This window comes from Mus pahari, chromosome 4, assembly GCF_900095145.1.
Source record: "Mus pahari chromosome 4, PAHARI_EIJ_v1.1, whole genome shotgun sequence".
Classification (NCBI taxonomy): domain Eukaryota; kingdom Metazoa; phylum Chordata; class Mammalia; order Rodentia; family Muridae; genus Mus; species Mus pahari.
Window position 1 is genome coordinate 4,615,970 of NC_034593.1, and position 24,581 is coordinate 4,640,550.

The window sequence follows — 24,581 nt, forward strand, 5'->3', positions numbered from 1 at the left end:
AATGGGCAAAATCTTAATTTTTGATACCTTTAAAATTAGACAGTGTTTCATTCATGTTCACTCTGCAACGGTGTTCTTTTTTTTTTTTTTTTTCATCTCTGAGATGAAATTATCTCTTTCTTGCTATTTTTAAATCTCAACCACAATTCCTACATGAGTTTAGGCTGGTACAATGTCAGTACAGTAGACTTCAATCCTGCACATCAAAAGTTCCATGAACACAAGTTCAAAAATTATCCCCGATGCTGTGTCTCCAGTGCTCTGCACATGCTCAGAAAATATAGGAATTGAGAAAGAGTGGACATTTGCTAAATGTTTTTTAAGTGAATGAATGAATGAATGAATGAATGAATGCCTTGCTTATAATGTTTCAAAGTTCATTGCACTTCATAATGCTTAATCTGACTGTGAATGCAGGAAAAATCACTCCTAGTCCAAGTCCACTTGCTTTCTTGCATCATGTCCTTAGATGGAATTTACATCTCTGCCCAGCTAGCCAACAGTCCTCTCCTCTGTGCTAAAGGGAGGAAAAGCTGGCCACCGTCCCTCTGCAATAAGACCCTCCTTAGATCGTGGACTCTGGAGCCCAACTATGCTAGAAAGAAAGACCAGTAGCCCTGGCCATTTCTGAACTGCCACACAACCAGACATGGGCTGGTTTGGGAATTCCAGCATATGTTAGGGAGGCCAGGATTCACCAAGGGCAGGGTCAAAGGTAACAGAGAAAATAAGAAACAGTAATAACACAAGCTTTAAACAGATTTTTCCAACACTCAGCACACTGGAGTGGGTTCTCGGGCCCCTGAGTCTATTCCTTCTCTTTGCCAATCTATGCAATGACACGTTTGAGCAAAGTATAGCCTCCTGGGTACATACAGGTAAGCACAGCCCAGTCCTTAGCTCCAAGGAGGCTTCCAGGCTAAGGCACCACTCCACTTGGACTGTACTATCGGGCTCCAAAATGGGGGGGAGCTTCCAGACAAGGCTGATTTCCATTTCAAACTGCATTCTGGTACTTTGTACTCCAGCACCATTGGCCGATCAATATTTAATGCTTGGAGATTCTGACTCTGCGGGAGTCATGTCAGGGGACCCTGAGAGCCAATCTGCTTGAGCTTCTGCGTAATAATTATTCATGGGCTCCTGCCTCTTGCTCTTTCTCTAGCACGGTCCCACTCTGCAGACTCAGTGCCTTACTCAGACTCTCTCGCTCTCTCCGCGGCTACAGCTGGACCCTTCTTCTTTGCCTTCGCCCCGCTCCGTGCGTGCACATCCCTACAATGGCTAAAACAGCAATGGGTAAGAATCGCGCTTTGCTCCCCACAGGCTCTATCTGGAGCCAATCGCTCTGAAGACATTAAAAGATATTTTATAAAGGGAAAAACATTCATGACACAGGAACCGGGAAAGGTTGGAGGGAGCTATTGGGGGGGGGGGGTTCTTTGAAAAACTAAAGTAAATGGTTTCTTTTTAAAAGATAGAAGCAGGTAAGTTTTCCTCCAATGGGTAGGAATTTTATTCTGCTTCCATATTTAAAATTAAAGTGCCCATCAGAGGGGAGGGGGCTACCTTAACGATCTGCCTTCAGTGAGGTGAAGGGACATTTCGGAAAGTGGTTTGGAACGTCTTATATTTATTCTGTAGTTTAAAAAGAAAATAGGGACAGGAAAGGGGTGATGTTGGAATGAAAGAGAAAATGCAAAGTCAAAGCGGTCCTATCCTGGAGGTTTGAGAGCTGAGTGGAAACGGGGGAGGGGAGTGGGTACATTTAATGTATTGTCTATCTTGGAAAAACCGCTAGTCTTGGGCGCGGTGTGGGGAGGTGAGGGGTGGGGTAAGACCTTAGCTCCTTTGTTTTAGGGAGAGGGAGGGGAAACAGGAGGAGGGCGTGGAGGGCGCGGGTGGGCAGCTGCAGGGGCGGGGAAGCGTGCGCGGCGGGGAGGGGTAAAGGGACCTGGCTTCCCAAGGCGCCGGGGTGGGGTTTCTTTGTGTGTGAAGCTATGGTGGGGGGTGGGGGGCACCTGCAGCGCTGGGCACACTATGCGGACCGCCCCACCCTGTGCGGAGTCAAGCCCTCCCCACCCGGACCCAGCTCCACACCCTCAGTAGAAAGGGGGCCCAATAGGGAGCTCAGCACTACACTGAAAAAAACCCAACCCTGGGGGAAAGGCAGAGCCCCGCCACGCCCCACTCACTCACTTGCAGCCTGCCTGCCAGAGACCTGACCGCTAACCTCAGCCGCTCCACCCTGGCCTCATTGTTCTTCGTTAACATATTTTTCAGAACCACATTAAATAGGATATTTAGACATAGTGGAAAAAGAAAAAAATCAAAAAGGGAAAGAAGCGGGGGGTGGGGGGAGACTATTCTGAACTCCTTAGATCATTTCGGGGGGAGGGGAGGGGACATTTAGGGTATACAGAAAATAATAATGATAAAGATGCGTAAGAGTGATATAAAGCAAAAGAGGTCAAGGTCTTTAAGATGAGCCTCGTGCAATTTCAATTTTGTGGGTCAGACGGAGCCAAATTTTTTGGGCTATGTAAAACCGCAAGAGAGTCCAGTCTAGATCCAGTGCCTTCGTTCCGAAAAGGTCCTGTGCTTCTTGTTTCCCTAGGTTGAACAGACTGGGAGGGGCCTGCACTGGGGAAGCGGCTGGAAACCCCCCCCCAACACACACACACACACACACACACACACACACACACACACTAGATCGAGCTGTGGATGCAGAGCAGAAAAAAAGGATATGGACTGGCTCCACCCTACCCTGCCCCACCCCGTCTGCGGAGCCCTGAAGACTCAGGCTCCAGGCTGGCTCCCAGGAACTTGGGTGGGGCTGCTGAACAGTCTGCAGTCCGGACACCCATCTTTCTAGCCCCGCCTTCCAGAACAGCCCCGAACCCCTCAGGGTGTGCACACATCTGCCCTGGCTCAGGGTCGCAGGACCAAGCCCCTCCCAGCGGATAGATGGCTGTGCAGAAAGCCGAGCCCCGCCCGGCCACACAAAGACACAGCCGCGCCCTGCCGGGCCCCTGGACCACAGAGGTGACCCCTTCCCTGTGGTTCGGGAAGGCGTCCTTGCCCATGCAGAATCCAAGGACCTTTTGCCCAAGCCCAAGCCCATGGCCTTGTGTTCTGGAATAGAGACCCCGCTGAGGGTCCTCCAATGGGGCGTGGCTCGACCCCACCCCTCGTTGCTAGAACCGAAGCAGTGAGCTTGGGGAGCAAGCACATGGCGATCGCGCGTGGACCCGGACCAGCCCTGCAGCTCTCGCCTTCCTCTCGGAACTGGGCTCTCGCCCCTGCAGGAGTATCCCGGGAGAGGGTTCTGCGCAATGTCCTGAGCTACTCTCGGTTGCCACAATTTGCTATCAATCTGCTTGGCCAGAGGGTTCTGATGGGAGTTGAGGGGATTTTCCTGCTCTGTCTGTACTCCCACGGAGAGGTTTCAGCTGCAGACGACTGGCTAGTTACTCCTCATGACCAGAATTGCGATTCCTTAGAAATCATCATGATTATTAGTCCAAGACTCACTTATCTCCTCTTAAGTCTCATTTGTTCAAAAAGTATGCTGGTCCCTTTTGGTACGGATTAACCCCTTGGTACTAATCTTCCTGATCATCTTTGACAATCTCCATCCTCTTCCCATACCCAACCCCAAAACAATTCTGTCTGCACCTGTTCATTTCAGTTTCTATAAAGCAGATACATTTTGACTTCCTGTCGCTCTTTCGTATGTTCTTGTGGCTGGGACTTATGTGCTGGTACTTGCTAAGGACAGCCTATGCATCAGATGACCGCTGGAAAATTCTCCACAGAGAATTGTTTTTGTTTCAATGGGCAAAAATTATATATAACTGAGATGTTATGCCCCTCCACAAGAGGATACATTACATACATACATACATACATACATACATACATACATACATACATACAATTTTTGCACGTATTTTTTGTTTCCCCCACCCAAAACTCCTCTTCCAAGTGCTTTTTGATACAGTCTCAATTCTACCCAGAAAAAAAGGATCGTAAAATGGTGACCGCCAACCAACGAAACTCCCACCCCACAGATGACAGGTGCCAAGGTCCCTTCTGCTATAATTAGACTGCACTTGTGAATGTGAGAAGAGACATTACCTCCACAGTAGAAAGGGTGCCGTTTTGGGTTTTGGTTTTTTAAAGCACCCATTGCAAAGGGTAATCAATTAATCTGCAAGGAAAGTGCTTTTCTCCTGATTCATTAAACAATCTATGGATTCAGCATGTTTGCACTAAGTATATATTGTACCACCCATTATCTTCTCAAATGGGGGTACAGTATAAACTGAAGCATAAATAATTAGAAATAAAAAACTGAAGGTTTTATCAGGATTTCAGGGGGAAATAAAGAAATAAACGGATCTTGATCAATCAGTTACAAATATCTAAGTCATACTCGTTGAGTGGGTGGCAGTAAGCAGGGTTCTGCCCTGTAAAGCACATTGTCAGTCGCTGGAACAATGATGTCTGACACTGGATCTTTGGTGTTTGCCTGCACATGTTAAAAATCTATGAGGAAAAGCATGTTTTAAAATGACCGTTAAGATCCAATTCGTAGCTTGAAAAATTAAATTCTAGACCTCTGTTTCATCAAAATTCCTAGCAGTTTTGCACTGACTTACAAACAGATTTGTGGGTTGTTTATTTTTTTATGAGAGCCATTGCTTCTCCATTAGACAATTTTTGGAGGATTTCACTTGTGGTATTTAAAAGTTACCATTACTTTTTATTTAAATTTTTAATCGCTTATGGGTAAATAGTAATTTGGAAAAATAAGCATTAGGTCACTTGGCATGATATGCCTTCCATCAAATATCTGTCATTAAAAAAAAAAAAATGCTGCAAGAAGTTCCATTTTGTGTAGATTCAGGACACGCCCTCCCGGGATGTCATATCGCAGGTTCACATAATAAAATAGTTTCCTTTTGTAACTTAGGATCAAAATAGTTACTTAGTTCTGTGTTTATCTTATATCTATCAAGCAAGATTTTTTCATAAAACCCAAATGACTAACTATAAAATAGAAGATGAATCCATATTGTCTTTTCATTGATAAATATAGTACATCTTTAGGGAAATTGCTGTTTTTCTGTCCATTGATATTTTTATTCCCTTAACTAAGATGAAATGTATGTTCGTGTCACTCCAGTAGCTACTTTCTTGCAAAAAGCTAAATAAAATTGGTCTCAAAGCCTGTAGCAGCTAATTGCACAAACTCAGACCTGGGTGTGGTCAGCCCCACATGGATAGTTAATCTGCAGCAGCTCCCACCAGGTTTTTTGTTTGTTTGTTTGTTTGTTTGTGGAAAAACAGGCACTATTATTATCATGTAATCTGTAACATTGTATGAATACCTGGTCCACAGAAAACACTCAAACCCAAATGCTTCCAGAACCGAAGGAAGCTATTTGCTTCCTGGTTCTCGCAATTCGGAGACCATGGAGTCTGCACTAACTTTTCACACCACTAGAGGGCAATCAATTTCTCTATGATTGCTTTTACACTGGATTGAAACACTAAAAAAAAAAAAAAAAAAAAAAAAAAAAAAAAAAAAAAAAAAGTTTTCTTTTATTGGAATCATTCGAATGTTGATTTAATAGAATAATGCCATGCTTTGCTCTTGTGAATGAGAAGGGCATGCACATATCTACAGTGGGATGAGAGATTGTAATCTACAAGTTGGCAGAGCCCCGATAATTAGTCCCTCATGATCTTTTTTCCAGTTCCATTACAACATAATTATTATATCATTTATGTTACTTCTGGGGTTGTATGGTACATAAATGGTAGAAAATGTCAGTAGTAATAGGAAAATTATTTAGAAACAGATGTTTTAATTTGTAAATAAAGGCATAAATTAAAACCATGTTTACTGAATCATTTATTTAAAAATGCCCCATGCTAGGGACAGCTCTAATGTCAGAAGCTCCCTTAAAGGAAACTGCACAAAAACAAAGCGTGAGTGAAGCAGGCAGGAAAACGTGGTCCTGAGGAGGAGTGGGCAGCCTGGCAGCAGTTGCCCTCCATCTTCCCTAAGGATAACTTTTCAAACCAAATCTAATGGAATTTCCATCCAATTGTTGTGCATGTTCAACAGTTATGATTTATATATGACATAGTTATAAATATATACAATTATACCTGATAATTGTTGGAAAATGACAAAAAAATTGGCCTTAAAACCTTCCAGTAGTTTTGTTAGTATAGTAAATAACTGATACCCATTTTAAAGAAAAAGAAACATCTCAGTATAAATTAATTACAATGATTATCAAAAAAATCATTTCAATGTTCAACAGAAAGGAAATTATTTTCATATACTTTACATAAGTATAATTTACCTTTAAGGTATTTAATACTATCATGTCAATGTGTTTCTCAAACTCTAGTTCAGTTCTCATTGCAGTTTAGATTCTCTGGGGTAGGACTGAAGGAAGAGGCACCTTCAACTCTGCCAACCTGCACACTGATGCCAATTACAACCATCTAGTTACCACTGTTAGAAGAGAGTGGTGTTGTGCATGTGCCCCTCATAGGAGGTCCCAGTGTTCTGATTTTTAAATCTGTGGCAATGGATTACAGAATATTTCACTTCCAAACTCATATGCATAGGGACTTAATTCCTCTGAGGATGTGTATTCTGTGCCATCACTCTCTCTTAATTAGATTGTTTAAAATATATTTATATTACAGGACTCAACAGAAGACCTTCGAGAAAACTTGTGGGAGAAATAAGACTGGCTCTGTGAATATGTGTGTGGGTGGGTGGGCCTGTGACTCAGTTAAGAAGTATAGGGGACTTTCGGGATAGCATTTGAAATGTAAACAAAGAAACTAGCCAATAAAAATTGTTAAATAAAAAAGAAGGGATAATAAATAATATGATATTACTGTTAGTTACAAATAATTCGCAGAACAGAAGTTAAAACCAGAAACTTTTAGATGTAGGATAATGCACAATTTACTAGACACTTAACTCCATATGGGAGAGAAAGTGAAACAGATTAAAACCATACTGAAGTTAGTGTATATGCATAGACGTTACTTACTAAGTTATTCCAGCAGAGCATTCCATCCTGGAAGTGTATGTGCATAGATGTTACTTACAAAGTTACTCCAACAGAGGATTTCATCCTGGAAGTGTATGTGCATAGATGTTACTTACTAAGTTATTCCAGCAGAACATTTCATCCTGGAAATGTATGTGCATAGATGTTACTTACAAAGTTATTCCAGCAGAGCATTTCATCCTGGAAGTTGCATGAAAAAATATTAAGAATTCACTGAGTTATAAGGATTTCTTTAGGTATGACCCTATTTTGAAAAATAGATTAGGTTTGGTATAGTGGTGGCTCATGCCTGTAAATCCCATCACTCATAATGTAGGAGGGTTTTAGGTTCAAGGCCAACCTGGGCTATACTTGTGAAACCCTAATTTAAGCCAAATAAGTAAATAATTTTTTCTACTTTCTTAAGTCAATAAAGAACCTCCATTATTCATTATTACTCCTCTAAGAATGTTGGTCTAGAAGGGGAATAAATAGGTCATCAAGGAATATCATTAAAAAGATCATGTATCCGTTTCCCTGTGCAGTGAGTGGCAGGGCAAGACATGATACACTTCTGGAAATTCTGTCCTGCAACAATGGTACTAAACACACAATGTCTCAAAGACAGCATTAAAACCATGATCCCAAATAACAATTGGCCCAGGCGGTTGGTAAAGTACAGAGACAGCCCAGAACTGGAGTAAGGTTATCTTTTGTTATTGTTTTCAGTGGGTTAACCCAGGTCTTTCCAGGTCTCTGGAAGCTGGAAAACCTTAGATTGGTAGTTTCCAACCTTCCTAATGTACCACCTTTTAATACAGTTCCTCACATTGTGGTGACAACCAATCATAAAATTATTTTGTTGCTACTTTATAAATGTATTTTTGCCACTATTACTAATCATAATGTAAAAATGCAAGATATCCCATATGCAACCCCCCCCCAAAGGGGTGGTTACACATAGGTTGAGAACTTCTATTTTACATTGTTATAGTTGCTAATCTCTTGTTTTGTTTGGTTGTTGTTGTTGTTGTTGTTTCGGTTACTGTCGTTGCTGTTGTTTTATTTTTAAGAAAGGAATACTAAGACAGCATGGCAGAGGTTGTGTGTGAATGGTTAATCCTGGCAGTTTTAGAAATAAAAATTAAAAATGATAGAAATGTAAACTGAACACGTGAACAAGAAAATGTAGTCCAGTGATAACAATTTTACTGCAGTGTTGCTTTAAGAATCATTTTTCTGGTGCAGACAAACTGCATCTTTCAATCCTTGCATCCACCCCAGGTATTTAATTTTAATCTTTAGTTTATGAAAGAAACTTAAATCTAAAAGAAATACAGCCTAGGCACCTACATTTAATAAGACTATATATCATTTCACAATTATCTTATTAGTTCAAGCAAACACGCAGGAGAGAGCTGTGGGAAAGTTCTGACTCCCTTGTGAGAATTTTTAATTATCTTTAATAAAAGAATCTGGCCCTGTCATTTGTCAAGGAGACATTTGCAGCAGTAAAGCCTGTGTTTACAACAACCCATTTTCATTAGTCATGATTAAAGATAACATTTTGTGTACATTTGTTCTCTCAAAACACTTACGTCAACGTAAATGTTAATCGATGCATCTCAGCGCTCGTTGCACTAGTCACCTGAACTACGCATGTCTGGGATTTGTGCCTGAGAGAAGGCACATGGATGCTGTAAAACAGAGCAAAACCCGTAGCAACGTTTTTATTTACAATTTTGTTTACATTATGGAAGTTATAAGTTCCAAAAATCTGTCTTTGATGTAAAGCAGGTGAATAATAGGGCTGATTTGTTTCAGCGATACATTGTCTGAGCTTCCATCTTTGCTGGGTCATACTGCAGAGCCTTCAGAAGTTCCCACTTAGCAATTGGCCTTCTGCAACCATTATACTTGGGGTTCTTGAGGTCTGTGCTATTTTCTCTGTTGTCTAAGAACTTAGGAACAACAGATTGTTGACACTGTGAGCCACTGAATGTCCTTCTATGAAGATGAACATAATTGGATGCAATCTCTTTAAATCTTATCCCCAAACTACATTTTACAACAAATATTCTGAAGTCTACACTAAATTTTGATTAGTAATTACCTTGCTTTTAAAAATATTTTTCTATATTAGCATCAGTCATAAAGTTTAATTTCTATCAAATAAAATTGCTCACAGTTAACCTAGTTTCCAGGTGAATTCCTTAGTAACAGAAATCGAACTTCCATGGGGGAGGGGGGACTGACTGATGAGATATGCTGACTTAGAAAATTGAGACCAGGAAACCTTTCCTCTGGTATCAGGGAGTACCAGACTGGTAGCAGCCTCCAGGAACCCACCTCAGGACACAGTTCAACATGCAGCAATTTGTTTTACTTCCAATACAAATATCCACTGCCATTCTGTAACTCTGATAGCGAGGTTCCATATCCACTGCCATTCTGTAACTCTGATAGCGAGGTTCCATATCCACTGCCATTCTNCTGATAGCGAGGTTCCATATCCACTGCCATTCTGTAACTCTGATAGCGAGGTTCCATATCCACTGCCATTCTGTAACTCTGATAGCGAGGTTCCAGCTGTGGTTATCCCCTCCTGATTTCCACAGTGCAAACGTGAAAGTTACTGCTGTCAATTAAACTCTCTGTGGCAGATCACAAACGCCACACTTCTGTCTCTCGAAAAATTGTTTCTCCGTTCTCCTTCAATCAGAGCAAATTCTTCCTTTTACAATTTTTTTAGAAAAAAAAAAAAAGCAGATAAGCCTAGAAGATTAGAAATTGGGTTCTGCTTGTTTTGTTTGTTTTGTTTTGTTTTGACAGATGTCTCAGCAGTTAAGAGCACTGGTTGTGTTTCTAGAGGACCCAGGTTCAATTCCCAGAACCCACAGGAAGGCTAACAACTCCAATACTGGGGGGATCCAATGTCCTCTTCTGGCCTCTGCAGGCACTAGACACACAGGTGGAACACAGACTGACATGCATACAAAACACCCATACACATAAACCAAATATCTTATTTTTAATTAGACGGTATAACTTGTCTACATGAGAAAACATCTCAAAAAACATTCACTTGTTCCAAACGTCCTTTTTTAAAAATCTTCATGTAATACCTGTGTTTGGAAATAGTATAGAAGTTATCAGTTAAGGACTTAGAAGAATTTATTCAGTCAAGTGTAGAAAAAGAAAGCCCAGGTACCCAAGGCAGACATAGATCATTTCATATAGATTAGATGTGGATACAGAATTATCATACAGATTAGATGTGGATACAGAACTGATTGCAGTTAACACCTAGTCCTCTATCCTAGAATCAAGCATGCACGAAGAGTAAAACTACATGCTAGGTGTGTTTGCCTGCAGTTCAAAAGCATTGATAGCTAACGCCACTAAGAATGACATTTAATGGCCCTTACATTAAAAATTACCTACTTTAAAAACGCGAATACCAACTCTGTTCAGAAGCCTGAGGTTTGTATTCTAAGGATACAAATGAGCCTGCTCCTCACTCTTCAGTGATTTGCTATTTTAAAGATGCCAAGATCTTATGCATACTAACAAAATAGAAAAGCAAGAGTTACACCTTCATAGACGGCTTCTCCCCTTCCGAAGTTCTGTGATACCACCCAAACTATCTGACCAACCAGTGCACAATAAAAACGTCAATTAGAAAGGACTGAGACCGCCAAGGGCGGCAAGCTGGTCAGAATCCTTAGGTTAAAATGTTTCTCAGGTCTTCCTGAGCTGTGGGAAGAGTTTCTGTTCTGAGGGTCTGGAGCTGGCCCCATGGATTTTCATACCTAACAAGCTCCCAAACTATCTGCCTTGTTTGTATTGAAAGTGATTGTAGGCAAATACGAATGTGACTGGTGTCTATCAAGTAAGTGCATAAATGCAAGAGTTTAGGTTCTCTTATCATTGGATATAACAGCTCGCTCTGTGTGTGTGTGTGTGTCTGTCTGTCTGTCTGTCTGTCTGTCTCTGTGTGTATATTTCTGTCTCTCTCACTGTGTTTCCATGTCTGTCTGTCTCTGCCTCTGTGTGTTTCTGTCTCTGTCTCTCTCACTAAGTCTGTGTGTGTGTGTGTGTGTGTGTGTGTGTGTGTGTGTGTGTGTGTGTGTGTGTATTTCTCATCCTAAAGTCCAGACTGACCTCAGTGTGCCTGTCCTTCAAGCTGCTGGGATTACATGTGTAAACTACCACACTTGGTTAAGGGGATTGGAGAGGGAAGGGTATGTATGTAATGGGTAAATGCCAATGAGTTTGTATTTAAAATAAGTAAGGAAAACAAGAAGCACAGTCTAATTCTGAAGTTATTTGCTTTTGAAAGATACATTCAAAATAATGACGACTGAGCTAAGATGGTGATTGGACCCTTCAGCAACAGCAGGGGCTGCTTTGGGGGCTGGATGAACCCTGCTGAGCAGCCTTGAGCCTTCTTCCTGAGAAGTAGCAGTGAACTCACCCACAGGTCCCTCGGTGTCCTGCTGCACCTAACCTTTCCAAACCTAAGCCTTTCGGTGGAAGGAAGGTGGTGGGGCACTCACTTGTCGGAGGCAATCTCTGGGCCCAATACAGAAACCCCAAGAAACAGGCAGGCAATATGAAGGGACGAGAGGAAACAGCTAGAACTGGACTGCTTTGCCTTCTGTCTCACGTTCCCTGCAGGCATCATCTTGATCCTCTACCTCCCAGTCAGTCAGATCAAATCCTAATCAGAGAAAATACCCAGGCCCAGGCCCATGGGTACCAAAGCTTCCTTGCTTTCAAGAGAGCTATTAGAAATACAAAGCTCCAAGTCATAAGAGAGAACAGATCAGACATCAAGCCCTGCGGAGACCAAAACAGAAGCATAACACTTGGACAGAAACGCAGCACTTCAGTTCCCCAAACATGCTGGGGCTGGACCAGGTAGGAAAGAGCTGCTGCAGGATGGTGTGCTGGTCTGCTCACAGCCTGAGAAGCCCTGAGCAAATTGCTCATCGATTCTACAGTAGTAATACAATCCTCACCATTACAAAATAGGGAAATAATGCCTAATTACGTGCTGCTCACCGAGAAAATTAGGTAAGCAACTGAATACTTAGCATTTTACAGTTTAAAAAGTCACATTCTCTGACCCCCTGAGCCACTCATGAAGACTAAATAAAAATAATTTTAAGATTAAACATCTCATTTCTTATGTTAATTTTCACACAAAGTGACAATCTATTGGACAGTACTTGTAACTGTTGAAATGTTCACTACTCAATAATTTTTTGTAACAGAAGGGAAATTGATATCTTATGCAGTTGCTGGAGTAGTAAAATCTCCAAGACAAATTCATGTCAAGCAAAGCCAGAATTTAATAGTTAATGCATTCCATCTGGGTAAAAGTATTATAGCAAGAAAGATAATTAAAAGTAAGAGTGTTTTTGTAATATTATTTCTGCCACATTTTCCTGGCACTAACGTCTCATCCTACTTGAAAAATGTAGGTGACATCAGTATAATTGAGTCTTCATGTAGCAGGAAAGCTTATCAACATCAGATGTCAATTAACACACACATACACACACACACACACACACACACACATACACATACACACACACACACACACACACACACATACACATACACACATACACACACCTCTTAAATCACTGTTGAGACATGTTTCCCCACATCCCAACTCTCTTTCCTGCTCAGTCATCCCAGCCCCCAGTCTCCTTGCTGTTTACCATGCTTCTCCACTTCAACTTCCAAAATCCTTGCTATTTCTCAAAAAAAAAAAAAAAAAAAAATCAATGTATGAAAATACATGGTATTTAAACAAGGGGTTGATGTAACTCCAGATATACTGAGAAAATCTGCCCTCATATTTACAGTATGTTTCAGATTAGATAGTGCTGATAATAATCTACTCACAATCTACTCACTATTGTGCCAACCTCACACACTATAAAACCAAATGGTAAGATATACTCCTACTTTCTCATAATCCAGGAGTCACTAAAAGGAGAAGAGTCACATGGGAGGACCACTACGGTTCAAATCCTCACAAGGTCATAACTACTGCATAAAAGAACTCCCCGTTGCTTTGAAGAGATGTAGCCATTTTTGCTCAGATTGAAATCCTCAGGTAGACTCTGAAATTTCACAGGGTGCTTCATTTGACAGTAAAACAAATACGATGAAATTCTGTATTTAGGATGAATTGATTTTTCCAAGTTGAAGACTGCCATAGAGGAATTAAGCAGTTTTGAAAAGACCTGGATTACATTTGTTAAAAATTCCCTGAAAATGAGATATAAAAAAGAAGCAGCATACACAATTGCAATATGTGCTGTCAACTGTATTCCAGCTTACAGAAGCTAAATTCACACACAGACACGCTCACATACACACATGCATGAGTGCACACACACAGGCACACAGGCGTTTGTTTGCACATCTACCTGCCACGTGAAAAATATCACTGAACTTCTGTGTCCAGTTCTCATGATGGTAACAATGTCAAAACTCCCCATTTAAATAGATCAAACCTGGAAGCCATTGCTTCTGAGGAAACACGCAGCTATGATGCTCCTCTGTGAGATAGATCACTTTATAAACTTTATGGCCATGAAGACACAGACTGAGCATCATCAGCTAAGATGGGAAAGATTTCTCACAGATACTGTAGCTCTCCCTGAACAGACTGTGGCAGCTTCCACACCACCCCCAAGCCAGCTTTCCTTGATCTTTCCTTCCTGTGAACTCAAGATCATCTTGTGACAAATTTGGCAATTCGCCATAAAGTCTCCTTATACGATTTTTTTTCCTTTCCTCTTCCCTATCATTTATTGTTCACCAGGAACAGCCTCTCCTCTGTCTTCTGGATCTGCATTGTGAAATGTGTTTCCTTTTTATATTAGCACAAGATACTTCTTTCTCTTGTTTCCCAGTCTGCCTGCGTGTTAATTGGAGCCAGGCGTGTTTCTCTACCTTACCGTCACTACAGCAGGTATGTTCCTTGCAGAACCACTTAGGTTGAACACGCACAGATCCTTCCTATGTTTATTACTGTGACTGTACCAAGAACCTTACTAGGAGTGTCATCTACATTCTAACAGGTGAGGAGACTCAAAAGAGGGTAACTACAGAATTTAAAATAAATGACCCATTTAGTTAGCCGCAACCTACAGTCTTCTTGAACAAAATGTAGGTTCTGATTGCATTTGCTAGTTTTGTGGTAAGAGTGAAATAAGTTATAGAAGCATACAGTGAGCTGCAAACAAACAAAAAATAGTTATGAAATGAGGGGCGTTGTTGGGAAGAAAAAGTAGTTCATTGAGTAGTTCAGTGAAAGCATATGGGGAGGAAACTGTCAAAGCACACATGCCTATTTAATAAAGTAATGAAAGAATGTTTTTTAAAGAATAGGAATTGTAAGAATTGAATTTCCACATAATTAGTATCCCTTTTCTATTGCTGTAATAAAACACCTCAGTACAAACAATCATGAGGAAGAAGTGGTTTGTTCGGTTTGTTTACACCTCTTCGTCACAGTCGACCATTGATGGATGTCAGGAAAGGAACTTGGAAGCAGGAGCTGAACTGGTTTGTTTCCCATGGCTTGCTCAGCCTGCCTTCTTAGATCATCAGAAACCTCCCACCCAGTGGTTTCTCAACCCCTAGTGAGATGACCCACAAACCAACCTGATAGAGACATTTTCTCAATCGAGGTTTCCTCCCAAATGACTCTAGCTTGTAGCAAATTGACATAAAACCAGCCAGCACATTTAGCTATAGCCCTTTAAAATGTCAAAAAATAAGGAACAACTTGGTGATGATTAGTTTTTATTAGTAATATGTCAACAGTTCACTATCTCAACGTATCACCTCATTCACTGCAGTAATATCTGGCCGCCATTTGTAGACAAACTCACACTCAGAAGGCATAATGTTATCTTAGACTGACAAACTCAAGTTCAGAAGGTATTTTGTGTCACCTAAGATTGACAAACTCATGTTTAGAAGGTATAGTATGTCATCTAAGATTGGTTAGATCCAGAACTGCAACACAAGTCTTGAGTTCCAGCTAATATTTCCTTCATTGCTCTAAAGGACTATTTGCTTACCTCTAGTTATTAGTGCGGGCAGAAGCGAGAGAACATATAAATAAATAAGAGAAGAAATATTTATATGTCTCCTTTTTCCTTGGCACAATCAGCTGTCTGCTCTAAGAGGAGGTCACGGGAAAGGTGTCAGAAAGCCCATTTTCTAGCATTATTCAAAGCCAGTGGACTTCAAGGGGAGAAGCCAACTGCACCATGCTATTTGTGACCTCTGGGCTGTTAACCTCCAACTAAACTCAGTTTCTAAGATAACTGACAAACCCAGCATCAGGTGCTTACGCACAGCCCCTCCCTGCTCAGCAACCAAAGGATAAGCATTTGTAGACATCTGTTAACTGAACGAATGTTCAGGGGAGTACATGGAGGGGAATACAGAATACATTAGGAGAGACACCCTCTCCACTCCCAAAAAATGCAAGGTTGAGAAAAATATTAGTAAACAAAATAGAGGAAAGGGGGCAACTTGGTCAGGAGCAAGCCAGGAAAAGGGGTCTTTCCTCGAAAAGCCAAAGATATTACAATGCCTTTGAAATAGGACCCTTGATGTTTGAATGAAATACACATACTTAGCTTTGGAAGCTACATTACATTTACAAATGGTCACCACATTCTACTTGATAGACCCTCTGTCTACTTAACCTACTATAACATGGCTGGATTTCAAAACTGTGAGCAATATTCCAATGAAAACCCTACTTTTGAGCAAAATATAAATAAATAAATCTGGAGTGAATAGAATCTAAAGAACAAACATTATATCCTTGGATTTTGGCATCACCAACTGGTGATATTTTTATAATAGCACATTACCATGCCAAATTTCAATTCACATCTATATGTGCAAATCAAATGCTTAATTCTATTTTTATTATGTTTTTAACCAATGAACAGAGTATTTGCTGCCACAAATAAAGTGAAATCCCTAGGCCACCCCAGTCTCTCCATCTAGTTACACTAGCAGGGAATCTTCATATCGTAAGAGTGACTATCAGGGAGTTCCAGATGGCATGCAAATGGCTTATGTTTTATGGATCACTTTCTGCCTGTGAGGAAGAATATTTGAAGCCAAAAATAGACTTTTCATGAAGCATTAGGGAGAGTGGGATTTGCTCTGAACATTTAACAACTTGAAATCAGAGACAGGGGTTGCTTCCTGAAACATTTGATGCATTAGATAACATTCACACTATCACACACACAGCTGTTATGAAACACAAAGATCCAGGAAGAGGAAAACATTTTAAGACAGAAATATGAACATAAAACTTATAAGATTTTCTTTATTATAACAAGTTTATTTATTATTAAGATAAATGTTATCTACCTTATGTTCATCTAGCATAAGGTAGATGAAGGGTGTTTTTACTTCAGAAAACAAGGTGTATGTAAAGGAAAGATTATTCCGCTTCAAAATCTATTGAGTATTTTAAAACCAACTATAAGGTCAGCCAGAAGTATCTAGAAAGGTGGCTTGATATGTTCAAGGTCTGCAGACCTTTGGATGTAGTCTAGTCGTAGAGTTTGATCCCAGGAGCTAGAAAGGGGCTGGGGAAAGATAAGGAATTGGCAGTCATGAAAATCTCCGAAAGCTCAGTTAAGACACTCTCCAGCTCACAGCTTATTCTCCCATTCTCCTACAATGAATCCATCCATACCAAGAGAAACAGCACAAGAGTAGGAGTTCCGTTCTACACATGTACAAAACTAAAGAGAAGTGCCACTGTCAGGCACACTGGAGACCGTGGAGAGGTAGCCTGTGCGTGGACATGGCAGGGAAGAAGTGGCAGTGAGCAGAGTATGTCCGGATCCATCCTCCAGAGCTCATGCCAAAGGAGGCTCTCACGATCACCTCATAGCCTCCCTCCCTCCACAGAGAGACTTCCTCCCTTGACAGTCTGCCCCAAGTTCCCTGGAGACTTATTGACTACAGGTGTCTGCCACTAAGAAAAGAAATCCTTATTCAACACCAAAAACATATAATCAAGTTGAAAAACTGGCAAGTCAAGTATCAACTAAGAACAGGGAATCCTTTTAAAAGCTTACCATTGCTCTGTTCATTACATCTCCCTCGTTTGTTTTTCACCCTGTTCTGGCTGCCACCCTCACTGCCAACCACTCCCAAAGAGAGAGAGAGGTGCCTACCTGAGTGACAGATGGTAGCAGGTCTGATTTCCTTATCTACGAGAACATCATTAGGGAATTTCCTCTATTGCTTTCAAGTCCAGGGCACGATGGCTGGGGATTATTTTTATTTTCCCGTGGATTTTTATTGATTCTTTGAGAATTTCACATCATATATCCCAATCCCACTCCTTCCCCAATCCTTCCATATCCACCATCTACCCTTCCATATCCTTCCACACCCTTCCATATCCACCATCCACCCTTCCATATCCTTCCATATCCACCATCCACCCTTCCATATCCTTCCACACCCTTCCATATCCACCATCCACCCTGCAACCTTCCCCCAAAAGAAAACAGAAAACAAAAATTAAGAGAAGCCTGGCCGTGAAAGCTTTAGTGTACCATGGTGTGTCACAAAATAGAGCTTTTTGTACAGACAGCATTACTTGAAAATGTTCACTGCAGTGAGTAACTGAAGGCTGAGGTTTCTAACTGCATGAAGCCAAGTGCCCTGTCATCAGTAATCTGTACTTCTCACACAGTGCACTGAAAGTAATTCTTTGCAGTAAGTACTTACCAACTGGATGAAACCAGTTCTTCAAAACAAAAGAGAAAAATTAAAATGCAATAACCATAAAACTCCATACAACATGGAAAGAAGCTGATCCTTTGGGAATCCTTAAGGTTATCCTTAACTGCGGAGAAAACCACCTGCCAAAGAGCAGAGCTCCTCCTAAATTGTTTCAGTTCTCCCGCATTGCATAGCTGATTTCAAACCAAATCCAGTCCTCCACAGCACTGTCTCCTCTAAGTCGGGTGCATCATTTACAAAGGCATGTTGGTGAGAGTTAGCTGTTGGAAGAACAGCAATCTTACATTTATCATAGTATAAACATGTGAAGTTAGCTGTTGGAAGAACAGCAGTCTTACATTTATCATAGTATAAACATGTGAAGCCCACCTGCAGGCAAAGTTGGCCTTTTCTTTAATTTTAAATTGTATTTTTCTCAACGTCATTAAGATGTGATTAGAAAACAAAATGTGTGTGTAAGTGTGTGATTTAATGTGATACTTTAACATATTTACACATTGTGAAATGGTAAAACAACAACAACAAAAGACTAATCAGCATTTCTCTGAGCCCATGCTTACCTTCTATGAATATGCTAATAACATTTACAATCTACCCCAGGTTACCAAGTGTATATAACACCTTATAATAAAAATTCCTAAAATCGTTTGTAAAACAAGGTAGTCCTAACCTTTGACTGCATCTGCATTCTCTGCTTGTGTTTGTTCATGTGTGCATTCAGTGTTCTCTTGAAACACAAAGTAGCAATAAAGTGTAAGTGTAACTGTAACTCATAGGACTTGCTTTCTTTAAGACAAATCTTTCCTGACTGCTGCTTAAACACACCTGTTTGCATAAACATAGTATACTTAATAGACATAGACACTGAATGCACACTTCGTCAGTGACTGACTAGCACTAACTCTGATGAGTGTGATTTGGAACCCCAGCTGCTGGACAACACTGAGTAAGCTGTGTACAGGGTGTTTTACACAGTGTCAGTGGGGACTTAGTATTTCTCTTTTGGAGAAACAGGAACTGCGGCTCTCCAGTGAAGCTCCCGTGGCTCATGCCTGAGATGGTTTTACCTTCTGCTAATGACGAGTAAGCACATCTGCTGTGATTACAATTTAAATACAACTACCCCGACAAGATTCCTATGTGGTGCAAGTATCAGAAATATTATTTGGCAATAATACCAAGTTAAAATATTGTTTTATTCACAGTTGATATTAACACTAGTATCCACGGCATGGATCTTTTTTGACGTTGTTGATGTTTTGATGTTGTTGAGGCAGATCTTACTATGTTGCCTAGCTGGCTTGGAGCCAGGCTGGCCTCAAACTCTCAAAAGTCTACTCTCTCTGCCTCCAGAACACTAGGATTAAAGAGATGTGCCACCATCCCTGGAAACAGCACGGACTATGTTTTCCAAATAAGGATTTCAAACTATGAACACATATAAAAATCTGTGTATTAAATGCCCAAACCTGAAGAAAGTAATCACGAAGGGTTTTTTTGTTTTTGTTTTTTGTTTTCCTATCAGGGAAAAAAACAGACGAGTGCTTGTCTGTCTTCAGCAGGTTTGCTTCTGTCTGTCTGTCTCTTAGTGACTTTGAAGAGCATATTTCAAGGCATGGGGTTTTTTGGGTTTTTTTTTAAAGTTATACCCAGAACTAAAATAGTGGCATGAAGCCATTCAGATTTGGTGACATTTTATACCAGTTCAAGTTAGAGGCTTGCATGCAAGCACTTCTAGAACGATGGATTGACCTTTGGGAAGTTCTTAGAATGATGGAGGAAATCCATTGGAATGGGGCTGCAGACATTCACAGCACAGGCCGCACAGTGTAGACTACACAGCGCAGGCTGCTGTGACCCTTCCTTAACTTGACTGTGTTTCCCCCTGACGTTCTATCTTCGTATTCAAACACAGTCACCATTTATCTAGGGATTAAGAAGGAAAGAACCTTCAGTGCTCACAATAAGGCCTGGTGATAAAATTTGGACATGTAAGCAAAACCGAGTGCTTTTAAGGTTTCTTTAAGTCATAGTGTACCTTGACCTCCGTGAACCTTAATACCTTTTACTGGGGGAGTTTTAAGGGACAACTCCCCTCACCCCGATTTCGGGACAAATTTTTCTTTAAATAGTGCAGGAGCTGTAAAGAGTCAAGAGACACAGTGTGAGTTTCCCAAGAGATATAATTTACTGCTACTGCAGTTTGGATCAGAACCAATTTACAGCAGCCCATTTCCTTCCCTTGTCACTATTGCTGGAGATGAGAATCCACTAAATTAACATTTAAAGGCTTCAGTAATGGGGTACACTTCTTTGTCTCTCTTAAATGCCGCCTTTGATGTGAGAGTTTTAACCTACAAAGAATACTGGAATGCATTGACTGATCATAATGTGACTCTTTCGAAACCTCTGTGGCTTTGGTGACCATAGTCTCTGGGACGGGGAGAGGTAGGATGAAAGTGGGATGAAGCTAATTTTACACTAAGCTAATTAGCATTACGTCATCCTAGCAGAAATATCTAGAAACATTACGTCATATCAGCGGTTTTCTAAGGTGCTAAAATAGGACTTTAGATCTGAGGGTTACATGGTTTTCTTTTTCAGTGATAAATGTTCAGTTACATGTTCATCGATAAAATATTTTACTTCTCCCGATTTAAATTAGTGTTGTATGTAGAAAGCATTTAAGCAAATTCATACTAGCCTTCTTCTTTGTGTGTGTGACGTTGAGTGGTATATGCGTCTGTTAGTTAGGTGTGCAGTGTGCATGCACATGTGCGCACATGCATGTGGAGCTCAGCAGTCAGCATGGAGCATCTTCCCTTGATTCCTTTCCTCACTTATTTCTGAGACAGAGCCATTTCACTCAGTGAAGCTTATCAACTGGACTCCGCCCCTGGCTGAATCGGCTTCAGGAATGCACCGGTCTCTGCCACTCCCAACATCCCCGAGTGTTAGAGTTACCCGTGCAAGAGCGGAGGCTCCTCAAGCTTGCATAGCAGGTGCTGCAGTTGCTGGGGCATCCTCAAGCCCTGTCTACTTCATTTTAAAACACAACATGAAGCCTCTAAGTCCTCTTAATAAGGGACTGCACATGTAGCTCAGCAGTACAGTCTTTACCTATCCCAAATTAAGCTGTGGATCGCATCCCCAATACCGCGAAAATTGTACATGGCAGCGGCACATGCCTATAACCCTGGCATTTGAAAGACAGAGGCAAGAGGATGAAAGGCTCGCTATCACCGTTGGCTACAAGGCCAATTCAGGGGGTGTCTAAGATACATGAGGCTCTCTCTGCCTTAAAATATAAATAAATACAAATAAACAAATAATAAATAATAAGTTCTGAGACAAAATGGCACACCCGAGTGAAGAGTAAATAAATTGACGTAAATCAATGTGAAGTGGTGGGTCACCGTGCAAAGTGCTGGGTACATACCTAGCATGTCAGGGAGTGGGTAAAATAAGCAACAGGAGTGGAAATGTGCAAACTGTGAACATTTTAAAAGAGTCGAAAAGTTACTGCCAAGTAGCTGGTTCCTACCTATGACAAGACCTGAGTGTGGGGAAGGGAACAGGCTGGCAGAAGCAGGGCTGTGGTCTTAACAGTCAGGGCTGTTAGTCTAGATCTTTCCAGAATCAGCTAGCAGAGGCCAGTGCTTGTCACATTGTTTATCATCCAGAGTTGGGGATGGTGGCACCCACCTTTAATCCCAGCACTCTGGAGGCAGAGGAAGGTGGATCTCTGAGACAGGCTTGATCTACAAAGTAATTCAGGTCAGCCAGCTTTACATAGTGAGACCTCACCTCAAGGAAAATTAATAAAATAAAATATCTTTGGAACAAGCTACAAGGACTGTTGGGAAAACAGGATCCCTAGTTAAGCAGTAAAGCTTCTTTTGCCTGAAAATGACAGAGTCTTTCTTTTTAAAAAGCAGTGTTTATCACTGCTTACACTAATTGCAAATCATGGTCAAAAAATGTTGTTCTTTCTCTTAGAAAGAAACCAGGTCATCCAACTGCTATAAAACTGTGTGCAAGAGACCTTGACTTTGCATTCTGTAGTACCTTGTTTTGTCCTCTGTCCCCAGAGACTTTTCCTAAAGAAGTACAAGTTGACTCCATGTGGGCGTTTAGGACTTGCCAGGAAACTCTCCCTACTCAACCAACATGTTCACACCTGAAGCCCACACAAGGAAGAGCCAGGAAATAGGCAGGCTGACCCCAGGCTGACCCCAGGTCTGTCCCCGGTGACTCAAGGTGCTCTCCAGCCAGCCTAGAGCAGCCTAGAGGGCAGCTAGCCCTCTGTACAACTCCGCCCTTACTGTCAACAAGAACAAAGAGTGAAGATCAGGGAATTCAGGTTCTGGTCTCTGACTCTCCCCAACTCAAAGCGCAGTTTCCCGTTATTAAGTTATGATTTCAGCTCGTATTAAATGGCCCGATAGCTACTGTAGTTTTGTGGACTGAATTCTTAGAAGGCAAGTCATCATTAAAAATAAAATGTTGGCTACCCATATATTGAAGCTGGTGGCATCTGTATGTTCCATAATCATTGCAAAATAGTTTATTAATAAAATGATAGTTATGGGGTAGGGAATGAATACCAGTGTACCAGGACAGGCAAGTATCCCAATCAGCAAAAACAAATAAACATTTTTCTCATTTGTTGTTGAAAACATTTAATCTCAATGGGGGGTGCCCTACTTTTGATCATTCATTTCCTAGAAAAAAGACACACAACTTTTATTGTTATAATAAGCCTTAATCGGCACTAGAGCTGGGCAGATATGTACCCTCTATACTACTAGAATCTATCTCCCCATTAATAACCCCATGTTATAATTTTCCATGTTCTATCTGGGCAGAATTTAACTAGAATTAGCCAGCTCTCAAGACTGTTTTCATAATGGGCCTACCTCATGGCAGCTTTGTCTTTCTCTATCCACCTTCTCTTCCTCGTGGTCCTCTTCAGACCCCAAGCCTGGAAACCCCCAAGCCCCACCCATATCAACTCTGTCCAACTATAGGCATCTTTTTTCATCTATTAGGGATAACTGGGAAGGGGGGCAGGGTCACATAGCACAAGCAGGCCTAGGGGCCATATATTTAGCATTAGAATATATAGCAAAAGACCAAACCTCAAAACTCATTCTTCTAAGCGTTTATGACAAATTCTGAGCTCTAAGCTCACACTTTTAAATATATCATATATGTGTATATGATATATATACATATATCATATATTATATATGTGTGTGTATATACACATGTATGTATTATATATACACACATATGTTTATACATATATATGGCTCAGCTTCCTGACTGAATTGGCTTCATGGATCCACTTGTCTTTGTCCCTCTGAAAACAACCCTGAGTGTTAGAGTTACAAGTATAAAAGCTTTTAAAAATAATATTTTAAAGGAGATAGTTTCTGCTAAAGTAATATTTTAACATGTGACACTTCCAGAACGTTCTGTTCTGGAATATATGAAGGTATGTTAGCAGGAAGCATAATACATATTACTCCTTTTCACGCTGAATATTAGACAAAAATAAGGACTAAGATGCAATTTTGTCCAGAAGGAATTTCTATAAGGCTGCCAATTCCAAATTAAATAACAACAAAATGAGATATATGAAATGTCATATTAATGGTTACTCCTACATAAGCCAAATGAAGTGGAAAATTGAAAAATTTTAAGCCATTTACTTCTAATTGTTTGGGTCTTTAAAAAATAATGGAGTATAACATCATTAATAATGTATATTATTTTCTACTTAAATAAGACACATGCACAGTTAAAATGTATTTGAAAGCTTAAGAAAAGCTCAGACAGACTCTGTGGTATATACATTTAGATGAATGGGAGACAGCTACATCATGCTATGTTTTCTAAAGTAAACTAGTCTCCACGATGCTTTGATGTAAAATAAACTCTTGACTGATTATTAAATCCATATATTCTTCTGAGGAATACTTCCTGAAGTTTCCACTATTTTATATCACTATTTATTATCCTTAGACAATTTACAAATCAAAAAGTATTGTATTTTCTTTCTGCAAAATCATCCAATCATTCTTCTGATTTGGCATCCATAGAATCAATCACAAATTGAAAATATTCAAAAAGTCTTTGTATTAAACATGTGCATACTTACTTCATATAGATATTTCCTGAATAGTAGCAAATAACAAATATTAACTAACATCATAATTGTTAAATTACTAGAAATGTAAATAATTGAGACATGGTTTCAAGTATATAAAAGTACACACACACATAAGTTAGAGCATATAGACTATAGATAGATAGATAGATAGATAGATAGATAGATAGATAGATAGATAGATAGATAGATAGATAGATGCATGCAATAATAATTAGTGAAAAAGAAGCTATGAATTTGACAGAGCAAGGCCAGCTTTGTGAGAGCGATTGCAGGGAAGAGAAGAGAGAAATGTCACCATATTATGAACTCAAAAACAAGATAAACTTTAGAACTTATCCAAGAGGAAGACTCACAAGAAGAAGAAGAAGAAGAAGAAGAAAAAGAAGAAGAAGAAGAAGAAGAAGAAGAAGAAGAAGAAGAAGAAGAAGAAGAAGAAGAAGAAGAAGAAGAAGAAGAAGAAGAAGAAGAAGAAGCTA

General features: G+C 40.4%; 1 protein-coding gene across 1 annotated transcript in view; it reads left to right on the top strand.

The window, feature by feature from the left end:
• The first annotated feature begins 1,098 nt into the window (after positions 1-1,098).
• Positions 1,099-24,581, top strand: part of Stmn2 (stathmin 2) — a 50,401-nt gene continuing 26,918 nt past the window's right edge. The window contains exon 1 of the mRNA XM_021195721.2: positions 1,099-1,299. Coding sequence (XP_021051380.1) covers positions 1,281-1,299 — 19 coding nt within the window. The 5' untranslated portion in view covers positions 1,099-1,280. The remainder of the gene's footprint in view (positions 1,300-24,581) is intronic.